This window comes from Schistocerca serialis, chromosome 1 (genome assembly GCF_023864345.2).
Source record: "Schistocerca serialis cubense isolate TAMUIC-IGC-003099 chromosome 1, iqSchSeri2.2, whole genome shotgun sequence".
Taxonomy (NCBI): Eukaryota; Metazoa; Arthropoda; class Insecta; order Orthoptera; family Acrididae; genus Schistocerca; species Schistocerca serialis.
Window position 1 is genome coordinate 687,901,769 of NC_064638.1, and position 17,153 is coordinate 687,918,921.

At 40.7% G+C, this 17,153-nt stretch overlaps 1 protein-coding gene across 8 annotated transcripts in view; it reads left to right on the top strand.

Annotated features, from left to right (window-relative positions):
* Nucleotides 1–17,153, top strand: part of LOC126480439 (muscle M-line assembly protein unc-89-like) — a 263,864-nt gene that overhangs the window by 140,716 nt on the left and 105,995 nt on the right. For all 8 annotated transcript variants that reach the window (XM_050103867.1, XM_050103868.1, XM_050103871.1 and 5 more), the window contains exon 3: nt 8,575–8,622. In XM_050103867.1, coding sequence (XP_049959824.1) covers nt 8,575–8,622 — 48 coding nt within the window. The remainder of the gene's footprint in view (nt 1–8,574; nt 8,623–17,153) is intronic.

The following is a 17,153-nucleotide window of genomic DNA, read 5'->3' on the forward strand; positions in this document are numbered from 1 at the left end:
AGAAGGCCTGGCCAGTACTTACTTCAGCTCAGTACAGCCGATAGATACACAAAAAACAGAACCGAATATTTACGTTCCTAGCTTTCGGAACAAATGTTCCTTCATCAGGGAGGAGAGAGGGGAAAGAAAGGGAAGAAGGGAAAGTGGATTCAGTTACTCACAACCCAGATTATGAAGCAACAGGGAGGGTAGCAAGGATGGAGGCATGGTTGTCAGAGGGAAGCCAAAGATATTTTGCTGTAAGTGCTGTGCCAGCTTCAAACCAAAGAGGATTCATACAGAAGTAAAGAGGTATATAGTATAAAGATAAACACAACTATGTAGGATGAAAAGATGCGTAAATGGCTAAAGAGGAAAGGGAAAGAGGAGAAGACTGAAGAGTAAATGGGAGTGAGGTTGTTTAACGTAGGTTCAGTTCAGGGGGATGGCGGGATGAAAGGATGTGTTGGAGTGCAAGTTCCCATCTCCGCAGTTCAGAGGGACTGGTGTTGGGTGGGAGAAGCCAAATGGCACATACGGTGTAGCAGGTTCCTAGGTCCCTAGAATTATGCTGGAGGGCATGCTCCACTACTGGGTATTGGACATCTCCTAGGCGGACAGTTCATGCGCTCAGCCAGTTTAGTTGTTGTCATACCAATGTAAAAGGCTGTGCAGTGCAGGCATGTCAGCTGATAAATGACATGTGTAGTTTCACACGTGGCCCTGCCTTGAATTGTGTATGTTTTACCAGTAGCGGGGCTGGAGTAGGTGGTTGTGGGGGGGATGCATGGGGCAGATTTTGCAGCGGGGTTGGTTACAGGGGTAGGAACCGCTGGGTAGAGAAGGTAGTCTGGGAATATTGTAGGGTTTAACAAGGATGTTATGGAGGTTAGGGGGCCGACAAAAGGCAACTCTGGGTGGTGTGGGGAGAATTTTGTCAAGGGATGATCTCATTTCAGGGGTTGACTTGAGAAAGTCATATCCCTGGCAGAGTAATTTCTTGATGTATTCGAGGCCAGGATAATATTGGGTGACAAGGGTGATGCTTCTGTGTGGTCTGGGGGTAGGAACATTGTTGTTGGACGGGGAGGAATGTATTGCTCGGGAGATCTGTTTGTGGACAAGGTCTGCAGGATAGTTGCGGGAGAGGAAAGCACTGGTGAGGTTATTGGTGTAATTGTTGAGGGATTCGTTACTGGAGCAGATACGTTTACCACGAATACCTAGGCTGTAGGGAAGGGGGTGTTTGATGTGGAATGGATGGCAGCTATCAAAGTGAAGGTACTGTTGTTTGTTTGTGGGTTTGATATGGACAGAGGTGTGGATGTGAGCTTCAACAAGATGAAAGTTAACATCCAGGAAGGTGGCTTGGGTTTTGGAGAAGGACCAGGTGAAATTCAGATTCGAGGAGGAGTTGAGGTTATGGACGAAATTAAGGAGTCTTTCTTCATCATGAGTCCAGACCACAAAGATGTCATCTATAAACCTATACCAGGCCAGGGGAAGCAGCTGTTGGGTCTTCAGGAAAGCCTCCTCCATGCGGCCCATGAAGAGTTTGGCATATGATGGAGCCATCCTGGTTCCCATGGCCGTTCCCCTGATTTGTTTGTAGGTCTGGCCTTCAAAAGTGAAGTAATTATGGGTGAGGATGAAGTTGGTAAGTGTGATAAGGAATGAGGTTTTTGGAAGATCTTCGGGTGGGCGTTGGGAGAGGTAGTGCTCAAGGACAGAGAGACCATGGGTATGTGGGATGTCTGTGTAAAGGGATGTAGCATCTTTGGTGACAAGAAAGGTTTCAAGTGGGAGAGGAGTGGGAATGGATTTGAGGCGATCTAGGAAGTGGTTTGTGTCTTTGATGTAGGACGGGAGTCTGCGGGTGATAGGTTGGAGGTGTTGGTCTACCAGAGCTGAGATACGTTCTGTTGGGGCTTTGAAGCCTGCTACAGTGGGATGGCCAGGATGGTTCTCTTTGTGGATTTTGGGTAATAGGTAGAAGGGAGGGGTACATGGCTCAGGTGGAGTGAGTAAGTCTATGGAAGCCGTTGTGAGGCCTTGTGAGGGACCTTGGATTTTTAGGATTTCCTGCAGCTCAGTCTGGATGGAGTGAATGGGATCCTGGGTAACAGTTTTGTAGGTTGAGGTATCGGAGAGTTGACGCAGTCCTTCTGCCACATACTCCACACGGTCAAGTACCACAGTTGTGAAGCCTTTATCCGCCGGGAGGATGACAATAGAGCGGTCTGTTTTCAGCTCTTTAATGGCACGGGATTCAGCTGGGGTGATGTTGGGGGTTGTCGGGATGTTCTTCAAGAAGGACTGGGAGGCGACACTGGATGTGAGGAATTCCTGAAATGTCTGCAAGGGATGGTTTTGGGGGAGGAGAGGAGGATCCCTTTGAGAAGGTGGTCGGAACTGTTCTAGACAGGGTTCAACACTGGGTCTAGTATTTGGGGGCTGTGTTTGGGTAGTGAAGTGATATTTTCAGTTGAGGTTCCGGGTGAATGAGAGGAGATCTTTAACCAGGGCAGTGTGGTTGAATTTAGGCGTGGGGCTAAAGGTTAAGCCTTTTGATAGAACAGATGTCTCTGGAGGAGAGAGGCATCTGGATGAGAGGTTTAGAACTGAATTGGGACTGGTGATATGTGGCATTTGACTGTGGTTATAGTTGAGATTTGGTCTGTGTGGGGTATGTGCTGGGATGGGGGGATTGAGTAGGGTGGCTAGGCTAGGTTTGTTGGCTATGAGGGGGGGTTTGTTGAAGGTTCTCTTGTGATTGGTGTTTGTGAGGGATATTTTGAAAATCCCAATACATAATTATAAAGAGGAGAAAGTCATATGATGTGACTTCTGAAATTACTAGAAGAAGTCATATGATGTCATGAATAAAGTCGAAAAATTGGGCATGACACTGAAGAAAAGTATGGTAGGTCATTTTGACTCCTGCTGTTCTAGTGTTAAGTATTAGCAGTCAGTTGTCGTGACAGAGGAGCTACATCCCTGATTTCATTGTTGAGAGTCCTACAAGGCATATTTCTCCACTTTCTCATCTCATTGGAAGAATCTTGGAATGATTAGCAGGCAATAGTCTATTTTAGTATATGTTGTAGAAACAGTTATATTATCATATTTTGCACTATAATGTGAGTCATGAATGATGGTGGAGTTTTGATTTGCTCTACACACCTGTACCAGGTGCTATGAAACGGCCAATGAGTGTTTCATAGTGTGAATGTTGTATGCAATGCAAGCATTATACATGATGTAACAAGTTAGTGAAGTTTTATTCCATTGGTTCGAGTTGTCATGGCTGACACGTAATTTGTGGAATACACAGTTTCATCAAGTGTAAAACACATGTAGGCATGTACTGCAACTGTCGCTTGGAACTCACAGCAGTGCAGTTCCGAACCTTGTCTCAAACTAGAGATGGGCAAACTCGTTCATCCTTGGGAACTAGTTCACTGCTGGTCGTTCTTTTTTGGGAACCGTTCATTTTTACTCGTTCACCGTTCATTTGTGCTTGGTCTATGGTTCTTATGAAAAACTGAAAACTAGTAGTGTAGGTGACTGAAGGGTGGAGGGCACCAAGAGGGGGCACTTGCCTCGCCCTTGGAGTATAGTTCTTAGTCATTACAGAATTTTTACACACTTTTAGAAGTAATTTCTGTGTTTCTGCAGTACCTCTCGTTTAGCCAACTGTAGCCTTGTGTGGCTGAGCACAGGGAAATAATATAGGGTGGTGCACGGAAAACCGGCCCCAAGTACTGACTGCTTGCCAATTACGGACGATGTGTTGCCCGTTACGAGCAGATACAACAAACAGACAAACATGTAATAATTAGGCAGTGAAGAAATAACAAGCTAATGCAAGCAACAATTGCGAAGCAATCGATGACGATATGTAGAGAGATGGAGAAGAGAACATGAAAATCTCACGCAACGCGCATGGGCTATAGCTCATGTAGTCTTGTAAACATGTTGGTGGTTGTTTCCCAACTTAATAGACCATAAGTGTCTTGTATAAAATTCTTTGTTTAGACTTCCACTACATAGCTTTGCTACGTTGTAAACAATAATCGTTTACACCCTATATATACTTCACGTTGTCTCCGAGTTCGTGGACGAAGTAGAGACTTTATGGAAGCATAAAATAAAATGTGGTTTTCTCATACTTGCGTCACACGGTTAATAAAAATTATGTTTTTATGTTGCATTATTAAAGTTAATGCAGCAATAATAATAATAATAATAATAATAATAATAATAATAATAATTAAGTTCGCAGTAATAAAGTTTTTGGTTTGAAAGCTCCTTCTGAACAAATGTTTTTGAGATAATAAGTAAATACGATTTTATGACAATCTATGTTGTCTTTTCAAATGGAGAGGCACTGCTTTTCCTACTGAGCCAAAATGATCCAGAACCCACTTTTTTTTCCAAAGAAACCAAACTAGCAGGTAATGCAAATTGGAAACAACCAAACTTAAAAATAATTAGAGCCTTCTTAAATATAATCTTTTGTATATGAAAGATACACCAAAATTAAGCAAATTATTGAAAGTTAGCTGCTAAATGAAGTCAATGACTCCAAAAAAACTTGCCTTGTTATAAGTATGTCTTGTGCTGTTCATTGATATAATGAAGTGAGCTGATATGCCCTTGTGTTACCTGAAAAGACATACCTGTTACATACAACGTAATTTTTATGTAATTTACGTAACTATAAAATACTTTTTGATTACCGGTCGTGGACGCTGAATAGCCAGAACCAAGTGCAAGAACAGTTTGGAACAGATGTAAAATAGGCGAGCGCAGTGAACGAAACGAACAACTGAATACTGAACTTACTAGGAGCAGTCGGCAGTTGAACTGAAACAGGTGGTCATGCGAAGTACGACGAGGGTGGCCGAGGGAGACCGAGACTGAGACGAGCTCGCGACCGAGGCTGGAACGAGAACTGCCGAAGTGACCGCTGCGACCAAAGTGAACTATGAACCAATCATTCCTTGTTCCCGGGTACTATGAGTAGACCGCCGCGACCGAAGTGAACTATGAACCGATTGTTCCTTGGAATTCGTTCCTCGGTCCTTTCGTTCATCTTGGTGAACCGTTCCTTTGCACCCGTTCGTTCGCGAACTACCCATCTCTATCTCAAACTGTGTGAACCGCTATCGTTTGTGGATCGAGCAAAAGTTTTGTGTTACGAGAACTTGATGTCAACTAACACCACCACTTTAACCACAGTCAGTAAAAGACTTTTCAGAAAAGATGAAAACCTTTCCTGGTAAGATGAAAGAAGAACCAATACAGAACTTACAAAAATGTAAAGATTAGCTTAGTCATTATGATATACAGATGGCAGTTCCTCCAGGGCAACTGGTGTTGTTGCATTTCACCAATACACCTCTTGATTTGCTCTGCAGTATACAGTCCCTTTTCTGAACTTAACAATTCTGTTTGTACATTGTTCCCCTTCATTAGACCTGACTCTTGTTCTTCTTCTTGCCTGATATTTGACACCATGTATGGCCCATCAGTTTCTTGTTTCTTTAATGTGCAGTAGCAAGTACTTTCACTTACTGTCAATCCCTCATGAGGTTAAGTCTCCATTTGTGAATCTGACCATCCTTTTTTTTTTATTAAGGATACCCAATTGTTCCAAGTAACTTACAGTTGAACTATCTTTTGACCACTCCTTCCCTTTAATTTTCTCCCATAAATTTTTTGGATGTTCTACTGGTAATACTCTCATTAGATGAGTCTCTTATTGGTTCACGTAAGAACTTTACCCTTGTTAGGTGACATTCAAAATACTTTCAGAACCCTCCACATTTAGGGCTGTATGGTCTTGGATCCAGTAATTCCTGGTTTATTTTCTGCTGTCCTCTTGTAGGCCAATATTTCTATTTGAATAGCTTCTCGGAATATTCCTTTACATTAAGGACTCCCCATTCTCCAGGTTCGCCTTTTAGATATTCTGTTAAAAATTTTATTCTTTTTTTCTTTTTACTATTCCACATTGGTGGAAAAGCATCTTAGAATCTTCATAAAAACAGTATTGGATGTACTTCACCTACAGACTTCAAACATTGAAGTTTATTAGATAGATGACTTCCATGTTGTAGAGGAAGTTCCTTCCACCATTCGTTTGTACTTCCTAACAAACTTCTGGGTCAGGGCATCTGTCTACAAAATCCACAGGTACTAGATGTGTGATTCCAGTTCTCTTATCTGGTGTTTACTGGAATGTTTCTTTCAATTCAGTAATAAAGAGCCCATTTCAGTCCATCCATTTCCTTGGTTTTGAATTCTTGTCAACTTTCCCTCATCCTGTATTTTTCTGTGGGAATTTAAATCAGATGAAACTTCTGCGCAATTTCCATAAATCTAATTTGCAGTACTTCTAAACTGTTGTTAGATTCCTCTAGGGCCTGTTGGGTTAAAACAGGTATAAAAATAACCCATTTTTAACTATGTCGTCTTACAGTAATGTTCTTTGATTCTTCTTCTCCACTTACCATTGTTATGTTTCAGAATAATGTATTGTATGTTACTGGTTAATTAACTGTTTAGTTATTAGAGGGTTACCATTTTAGTTTTATACCTGTTCCCACTGTATATGTAAGGCAGGTATAATAAGAAATAAAGGATGTACTATTGAAAATTATTGAAATATATTATACTGTGAATTATGCAAATAAAAACATTAACTGATTTCTGATAAGTCATTCTCGCATAAACACTTCGCATAAACCTGAAAAATCTTCCATTGTAGTTGAGAATAGGAAATGTCAGCAATTTGACCCACATCAGCCCATTCAATGTTGTCTTTGTCTGAGAAAACGTAAGTCACCTTTTCCTTTGCATTTTGTCAAAAATTTAATGGAATAACATTCTTTATTACAAAGGTCCTGAACATTTATTTGTTACCTGAAACTTCCTTGAACTCTTCTTCTCTTTCAATTCACCAGCAGAGTTTTGACATCTGATGACTGTTTTGGTGATATTGTATTCAGAATAGCTGGTCTTAGTTTCTTCATTGGTGAAGGAACAACTTTACCTAGGCCTACTCCAGAAATTGATGGACTTAATGTAAGGAAATTAGGTGTTTCAGTTGATGGGCTGGTTACAATTAGTATATGTTGTGAACTGCTAGGTTGCACTTCTGGGTCATCTGTTCCCTTATTGCTTGTTAAAAGGCTTGGCAAAATAGCTTTGTCTACGTATTTGGGTCATGACTCACAGTACCATGTCTTTAAAATATCTCTCCATGCAAGGTCCAAATACACCAATATCCAAAGTGTGAAGTGCATGAGAGGTGTTTTGTGGAAAACATAAAAGTATGATTTTATTTTCTCGTCCTACACAGATAACATTATAAGTGAGATGACTTCCATAGCCATCAAAGAGTATGAGAACTGGTTTTCCAATCTCCTTGTCCTTTAAAACTAACACAAGGGTGACAGTGTTGTTTTGTTTACTATCAGTTGTAAAAAACAAACAAAAGATTTTCTTTCAAGTTATAAGTGTTGCCAACATAACTTAAGCATAGCATTGTATAAAATGATGATGCACACATGTGAAAAATTTTTCAGGTACATATTAATAGTAAAGGATTTATTTAAAAAAATATATTGTTCATGCTTGTTTTACTCCACTATACCCATTTTATGCCAACAGGCCCTATAAAAAAATCTGTTGCTTTCAGTCAGTTCTTGCTTTGACGTTAGTTTTAAATTGTTTAATTGACCATTAATTATTTTAATAACAACTTTCTGTACACCTCTAAATCACAATCGTCATAGACACAAACAGCCTGACCTTATTAAACTACCTACCAGAATTATACTGCAAACTTAAACAAATACCAAATCAAAGCAGTATACTAACCAGAGCATAAAACTGTGGTGTTTTTCTTATACCACATTATTTAAGAAAAGGCATTTGAAAGCTACGTGTGAAAATTAAAAAAGTCTAATCTTTTGGATGTGGTAATGTACTATTTTGCCAATGTTTCTATAATATTCATTACACAGTGAATTGAAAAGATGCAAAATGTATTGCTAAAACACACCAGTTGAATCAGTCAGAGATGGTGGTCTCTCTCTCTCTCTCTCTCTCTCTCTCTCTCTCTCTCTCTCTCTCTCTCTCTCTCTCTCTCTCTCTCTCTCTCTCTGACAAAGACTGGCCGAAAGCTTGTGTGTTAATTTCTTTTAATTGTGCCTGTCTGAAATGTAACTTATCTTTATATTAAGTAGCAATCTATCTCTCCCTTACATTATTAGTTTAGTTAAGATTTTCAAGATTGAAGTAACTTGCATCGTGAAATGGGTACTCGCAGGAAGCAGCTCATCACTGTTGAAACATATCTGGATTGGGGGGGGGGGGGGGGGGGCGAGGAATGTTTTACTGAAGTGAGCTTCAGAAACAAATGTAAATTATGTTAATGTAGTTGGTCCGATGGCCATTTTAAATATACTGGACACTCTCATTGAACATGCTGCCTATTCTCCTTCTTCTGTTAATTAACACTCTTATTCCTGGGACTCTTGCACACATGTTGTATTTCATAGAATTTCCTTTTCCTTGTTACAGGGAGAAACCTTATAAAATGTGCAGCTGCTGACTCCATGGAACTTGCTGGTAAGTGTGAAACAGGAGGGTGCCAATCATAACTGCCACTGGATTATAAACTCAACAAATTTTATTCTAGACTAAGTCTTTAATAATTTGGATTGCCTGTTGCTTTCTGTGCCGCCGCCCCCCCCCCCCCCCCCCCCCTCCCCCCACCTTTCCCCAACACACACACACACACACACACACACACACACACACACCTGCTCCTTCATTTCCTTTTACCACCTGTATTTGTGTAAATGAGCCAGTACTCCATTTCTTTATCTCGCTGAACAATTTGTGTCAGTTCCTGGTGATAAAGTATGATGTAACTGATTTTCCCAAGAACAGATAAAGCCATTCCCGCCCGATTCCAACTGCATTGTAGTAGAGGTATATGCAGTTTGGGTTCAGTAATTTTATTAATGTGAAGATACTGTGTTGAAAGTTTAATAATAAAGAATTATTGACAAATGAAAGATGACATAACAAATAACTCAAAGTTTGTTACCACCTGTGTAGGTGGCTGAATGTTTAAATGATGTCACTATGGTGTGTGTCAGTCCAGCATTTGTGTTAACATTACTGCTTACCATAAAGTCACTGTGCACAGGTATATGTTTGAAATGATCCTCAAAGCATGTTGGCACAGTGTACTGTACTGCATCGTTGTTTTCGTGATTAGACACACCTCACACTCCGCTGAAATGCACTGAGAATATAGGCTTACATTTATCTCTTGATAACAGGTGTCTGTATGCAATGATATCTAGAAATCAAACTAGTCTTGAGAAAGATGTTTTTGGCAAAAAATATAACAAGCGGTGCTAGTCATGAGGACGATGCAAAACATTTTTGAGCAGCTTAGGCAAAAAAAAAATAATTATGGGTTATTGCATTTAAAATTATCATCAGCATACAATGTAACAGATCTTCTGTTGTGTGACAAATTTAAAGATTTTGTAGGGAACAAATTATACCCTTTCAATTACATAGTGCTGATAAGAGGGGCTTTTAGTATTAAATGGTTACCCACAATAGTATTAGCAATATAAAAGGACTGAGTGCCATTGGTTCCAAAAAATGAAGATGATTTGAATTTAATAACATGTCATAGGCTTCAGGCACTCACTGTTCACTGCTTATAATTATTGCTAAATATGCTAAGACAAGAATTAAGAAAAAAATTCCACCAGTAGATTCCCTGCCAACAAAAAATTCTGAAGGCAACACTCAACGTTTACTTCTACATTGCAGTTGTAACAAACACGTAAAATAAATGTGGTATTGTGAACCATGGACAGCTATAAATTCATCATAGGCTAAGGCAGACAAGTTGTGAAGAAAACAGTCATTGCAGTCAGTGTCGAAAGAGTCTAACAGCACTGGATACAGGCAAAGTCTTAAGAGAAGAATAGTCCTGAGGACTGCATATTCCATTTTGAAAATCTCACTGGCTTACTGATTCCACCGTGGAGGGTACCACACACTAGTGATGTATCACAACAGTGATTTGCAATGTCCTGCAGTTTGTCTGCAAAACCCTTGTGTGAGCAAATCACAGTGGTCAATCACTTTGTTTATTTCATATCAGAATCAAACAGTAATAAAAATGCAAATTGCATTACATGTTATGTTGATACTTAATGACAAAACATGTAAAATAGTTGCTGCCAAGAACTTTGCCAAATCACTGGTGTTAGGTGGTGCTGCTGCATATGCAGCTCAAAGGATACTTGCCGCAGTGCATGAAATGGCCTGTGGTTTGATCTTCACCACATTCATAGAGATGAGATGGGCTAAGGAAAACTCCACTTTTAACATTCTGTCAGAATCTGCCAATATCAGTGTGAAGGCTGTTTAACAATTTTCAGGTTGACTTGAGGGGAGATGTTAGATTGGTAGCATCCAACCAACAAGGTGAGTGTTTATTGCCCTCCGTAATCCTAACTTTACAGTCTGAGGCGGTTCATACAGATTTTCAGCTGTATGGAGGAAATTCCTCCCAGGTCTGTCTATAAGAAGAATGTTCAGTTAGTCCACTGCCCATGAAGTACGTGTTTAGGTGCAACACTGGATTGCAACCCTAAGCACTGTGAAAACACCAAAGAGAAAGTATCATCTAAGGATAACAAACTAACTGGAAACAACTGGTCTATATAACCAGAGAGGTTGAGAACTACTCTAGTTATGACACAGCTGCAGAGTATGCCCACATTGGTGGGCCGGTTGATATCAGTACAATGGAAGCACATATGAGACAAGCACCTTAGATGTCTCGTTCATGGACGCAGCTTCTCTTCTAGTATCTGGTGGAGCTGTTCCTGTTAGAAAGTAAACTTTTATCAGATGAAGTCTGTATCAAGCAAGCAGTGATGAGTCAGCATGTTTCATTCAGAGAAGGGTCATCTTGTTTAACATGACTGGATCTGTACCACACAGGGCAAGCATACTCTGCAGCTGTGTCATAACTAGAGTAGTTCTCAACCTCTCTGGTGATATAGACCAGTTGTTTCCAGTTAGTTTGTTATCCTTAGATGATACTTTCTCTTTGGTGTTTTCACAGTGCTTAGGGTTGCAATCCAGTGTTGCACCTAAACACGTACTTCATGGGCAGTGGACTAACTGAACATTCTTCCAAACTGCTTCCACTTTCCTTGAAACCTGCTTGTTCTTTTGATGGAAGACTGTACCCAAGTTTTTGATGGGTCAGCTTCAATTGGTTTTATCTGTAGTAGTCGTTCATAATTCTAAAACAAATCTGATGAATTGATTGTGTTTGCCAATTTGGCTGCCAGGCTGCAACTAGTTTTTTCACTATGCCGACTTGAAGTGAAAACTTTGTTACTGGTTCTTTTTTCCAAGGACAATATGAAAATGTTGAAGGTGGAGTTGTCACATATATTATGAAAGAATAAAAGTCTAGGAACGATGATACTGTAAACAGTACCTTGAGTGTTGTGCTGTGTGAGTAAAAATTCATGGGAAGTTTATAGAAACAATTACTGGCAGTCAGCTGCTAATTTTGATTTATATATGAAGCATGTAGGTGGATTATTTTAAAGTTTTCGTTTCTAAACAGACAGAGATAATATTAAATGGTTATTTTAATTGAAATGTTTGGGGTGAGATTGTAAAGCAAATGTGAACGTATGTGCAGCCGAACTTAAAGATTAATAGACGAAAAGGAATTGAGGACTGAAGATACATTATCAAAATGCAGGAGGGCAAGATGTACACAACACATTTTTATCAATGAAAAACAACTTGCAGTTCTTAAAAAACCATTCCGAATTGTTTAGTAAATTTCAGTACCTGTTTCCTTTTATTTGGTAATATACTAAGGTATGCTCACTCAATGCTCTGGTGGGAAAATAACTGACAAGATCATCAGAGCTAAATGTTCGTGATAGGTATCTCAACAGATATTTTGTTGACATCCATTAGTTGCTGCCAAAGAATATTGTTATTGAGATCTGACTTTATATTTTAGACAGAGGCTGTATCTTCCACATGAAGAGCAGAATAGTTTCTGAAAGAGAAAAGTAGAGATTCAAGATGAGTATCTTGTCATAGCATTATGGTGTCCAATATTCGAAGTGTCAAAAATATAAAATAAAATGAAAGGAGAGGAAGTGCACAGCTTGTGAAATGCCTCAGTACTTATCTTAAATGAACATTCAGTGCCATGAGCATCAGGTTAATGCAAGGATAAATATACATTTCAGTGTCCATTCATCATATTTCTACTGTATTCCTATTGCCATTTCTCACCTTCTCCCTCCCTTATTTACATAAGTATTTTATTACGATAAGAACAACGTACGGGACACTATTAACATTTCTGGGTTGTTTGTACCCAGAAGAAACGACATATTATGCAATGACAGATAACAACAATTTCTCCTCATAAATATTAAACCCACTCTCACTTGCCTCAATAATACAGGTAGCTGTACCACGGGTGCAACCACAGTGGAAGGAAATCTGTGAAAGGTCAGGCTAACCTATGGTTCCTGAAGAGCAGCCTATTTAGTAGCTGCAGGGGCAACAGTTTGTTTAATTGACTAATCAATCTGGCCTTGTAACATTGGCAAACATGACCTTGCTGTGCTGTACTGTGAATGGCTGAAACCAGGAGGAAACTACAGGCTTTCTTCTGAGAGCATGCAGCTCTACTGTATGGCATAGTGATGATTGCATCCTCTTCATTATAATAGTCCACCATTTGGATCTCTGGATGGGGACTACTCAGGAGAACATAATCATCATGGAAAACAAAGCTGGCAATATTTGAATCAGTGTGTATGGAATGTTAGATCTCTTCATAGGGTAGGTAGGTTAGAGAATTTAAGAAGGGGAATACGTAGGTTTAAGTTAGATGTAGTGGAGATTAGTGAAGTGGGTTGGCAAGGACAACCCGACTTGCAGTCAGGTCAGTACACGTTATCAGCACAAAATCAAACAGGGCTAACAGAAGGATAGGACTTATAATGAATAATAAAATAGGAATACAGGTGAACTAACTATTAATGGCCTAATGAACATGTTACCATAGCCAAGATTAACACAAAGCAGACACTCACCACAAAGTTTATATGCCAACAAGCTCTGCAGATGAAGAAGAGATTGAAAGACAATGATGAGATAAAGGAAATTATTTAATTAATGGAGATCATAATTTGTGATTGGTAACTGGGATTCAAAGTAGGAAATGGAAGAGAAGGAAAAATAGTTGGAGAACATGAACTGGGGAATAGAAAGAGTAACCAGCCTGCTACAATATTGCACAGAGTGTAATTTAATCATCGTCACCACATAGTTTAAGAATCATGAAAGAAGGCTATATATGTGGAAGAGAACTAGGGGCAATGGAAGATTTCAGATTGATCATATAATGATAAGACAAGAATTTCGAAACAGAAATTGCAAAACTGCAGGGTTTCTGAAGGCCTGTTGAAAACACTCTAGAGACAGTCCTCCCTTAGTGGCACTAGCTCGAGGCCTGTAACCATTAGGTCTTATAGTGGCTTGTAGAGCAGAATCTAGCTAATGACACTGCTAAACGTAGTTGAAGCTGCTTGGCCCATGTGGGACAGATGGCTGTTGTGGAGTATGTCATAGCACTGTCAGAAGTCAAAGGCAGGGTCGCTAGGGTCTGGTGGGCTAAGTATTTTTGTCTGCTTTGCCCAGTTTTTGTGTGATGGGACAAACTTTCGGTCATGTAAACAACTAATGTAGTGCTTTGTTGGACCTTGGCATATGGAAATTCAGTTGACTGCTTTAATGGACTGGTGTCTTGCTTCATGCTGTGCCTCCAGTATTGCAGCACCTGGCAGCAGCATTCCCCATGCATGTCACCTGCGTGCTTATCAATTGGTTTTGAAGCCCAGAACAAGGGTGTTGCAACAACAGAATGAAGAATTGGAGCTTGTTGAGAGTTCAAGGGGCGTTAGGTGATGTTGGACTGAAACAGGGGAAAGGAATAAAATTGAAGATGACTGGATAACTAAGAGAGATGAAGTAGTGAAGGCAGCAGAGGATAACTTAGGTAAAATGACAGAGCATAGTAGTACTATTGGATTTAATTGACAAGAGGAGAAAATATAAAAGTGAAGCTGCCAGAAAGGAACATGGATGCATAAAGAAAGAGATTGACAGAAAATAGTGAAGTAGCAATAACTAAGAGGACAAATGCACTAGTGTAGAAACATGCTTGAGTGGGGGAATGATAGATGCAGTCTATAGGAAAATTAGAGAGAACTTTTGGAGAAATAGTAAATAAAGAGCTCAGTTGGGAAGCCACTACAAGCAAAAAAGTAAATGTGCTAGGTAGAACCTGAGCAAGTTGGTGCAATGTTCAGCATACTGTACTCCATATGGGAGCACTACGGTTCAACTCTGCGTTCAGCTATCCTTTTTGGTTTTCCATCATTTCCCTAAATCGCTTCAGGCAAATGCCTGGGTGATTCCTTTGAAAGGCCACAGCCAATATCCTTCCCCACCTTTGAAACACTCTGAGCTTGTGCTCAGTCTCTAATGACCTCAATGTCGTTGGGATGTTCAGCTCTAATCTCCACTCCTCCTTTGAATGGTAGGAGGAATATATAGCGTGTGTCTATAAGGGAATCTAACTTCAGGTCCATATAGAAAAAGAAAAGGAAGTAAGTGGAGATGAGATAGAAAATCTGATACTGCGAGAAGAATTTCGCATTGCACCGAAAGATCTAAGTGGAACAAGAGGCCTCTGTAGCAGATGACATCCCAAGAGAAATATTGAGATCCTTGAAAGAGCTAGCCATGACTGAAATACCCTCAGACTTCCGGCATGAGGTAATAATTCTAATTCCAAAGAAGGAACATGCTGATGTGTGTCAATATTACAGACATCTCATTTTAGTGAGTCATTGCCATAAAATACTGACATGAATTCTTTACAGAAGAATGAAAAATCTGGGAGCAGCCTATGAGGGTGGTTTGAAAAGTTCTCAGAATGGAATAGGAAAAAAGTATGGACATCACTGAAACTTTTTTATTTTTCAATATAGTCTCCTTGTAGAATGTAGATTAATGCACTTGGTCCAACAATGTTCCAGTGCCTTGATCCCACCTCAAAAATAGTTTCCTCCAGGCCTGCGAAATAGTTGTCAACTCTGGCCATCAATTCTTTGTTTGTGGTGAATCTTCGTCCACCAAGAAAAATTTTCAGTTTTGGGAAGAGATGGAAGTCTGATGGAGCCATATTAGGTGAATAAGGCAGGTGCAGCAACAATTCATACCTTAGTTTTGTAATTTTGTCATGGCAACGGCACGTTTTTGACCCAGCGTCAAGTCGCGGCATCCATCTTGCAGGTAATTTTTTCAATTCTAATTCTTCAGTTAAAATGTGATTTTGGGCACTTCTGCAATGATTTCTGGAATAGTGACACCTCTTGGCCGACCACTGCGCCAATCATCTAAGCTCTCCCGACCAATTTTAAATTCATTTGTCCACTTGGCAACAGTTGAATATTAAGGAGCAGAGTCCCCCAGTGTATTCTGGAAATTGGTGAGTGTGTCCTTTGCTTTCATATATTTCTTTACGAAGTACTTAATCACTGCTTGAATCTTGAGCCCCCTGCCAGCCTCTGGTGGCATTTGTAAGTTGGCCCATACGGACAGTGCTAGCACGTGGATTCTTCTTCAAACTACATTGAAAGCAATTGCTGTTGGGGTCCACCCGGACTCTGGGGTCACACTTTGCAATCTTTTATCTCCCTCCTGACAGGACTCTTATGCCTGCTGCCTTACCTGCCCTTCTTCAGCAATTTCCTCGTCCTCGGGGATTTTAGTGCTCATTATCCCTTTGGCGGGGGAGGGGGGGGGGGGGGGGGGCAGTGCATTTTCATCTAATCACGGGGTCTTCTCATAGACCAGTTTCTTGCAGACTACTACTTGTGCCTTCTTAATGATGGTGCCCCTGCCCATCATGGTACCTTTTCTGCCATTGATCTTTATCTTTCTTCTCCCTCCCTCCTCCCTTTGTTACACTGGTTGCCACACAACCACCTTTGCGATAGTGACCACTTCCCGTTGATTCTCTTGCTCCCTCCCTGCTCCCCGTTGGACAGGTTACCTCATTAGTCTTTCCAACGCGCCAATTGGCCTGTATATACTACACAGGTAATTTTTTCCTCCCTCTTTGTCAGGTTGTATTGATGACGCTCTATGTGACGTAACTGATGCGATTGTTCGCACTGCCAGCCTTGCTATCCCATGCTCATCTGGGCCATTTCGCTGCTGACAAGTCCTGTGGTGGAGTACGGCCATTGCCTTTGCCCTCCGTGATCGCCGTCGAGCTTTGCAACTCCTTAATAGGCACCCATCCGCTGCCAATCTTGTTGCCTTTAAACGCCTTCGCGCCAAAGCCCATTACTTAATCAAACGGGTATATTTGGAACGCTGTGTTTCTTCCCTCGGTTCTACTGTCTCGATGGCATGGGTATGGGCTACACTTTGCTCTCTTCAAGGTTGCCATTGGCAGTGTACCCTCCCGGGCATTACCCTCCCAGATGGCCTTTTCACGGACCCGTTGATTCTCTCGGAACATCTTGTGACCCATTTTGCAGCATCAACATCAACTCCTATGCGGCTGCTTTCCTTCACCAGAAACAGCTGACCGAAGCTTCCGCCTTATGTTTTACCCCTTGTCAGTCAGAATCTTACAATGAACCTTTCACTGAATGGGAACTTCTTTCCATGCTGTCTTCTTCTCATGATACGGCCCCTGGCCCAGACTCCATTCATAACCAATTGCTTCAATATCTCAGTGCTCCACGACGACAACATCTTCTCCGGGTGCTTAACCGTATTTGGTTCCAGGGTGACTTCCCTTCTCAATGGATTGATAGTAATGTGGTTCCCGTCCTTAAGCCTGGTAAGACCCCCCTCTTTGTCGAAGCTATCAGCCAGTTAGTCTGGCAAACGTTGTTTGCAAGTTACTTCAACGGATGGTAGACCTTTGGCTCAATTGGGTTCTCGAATCTCGGGATCTATTGTCCCCTTACCAGTGTGGCTTC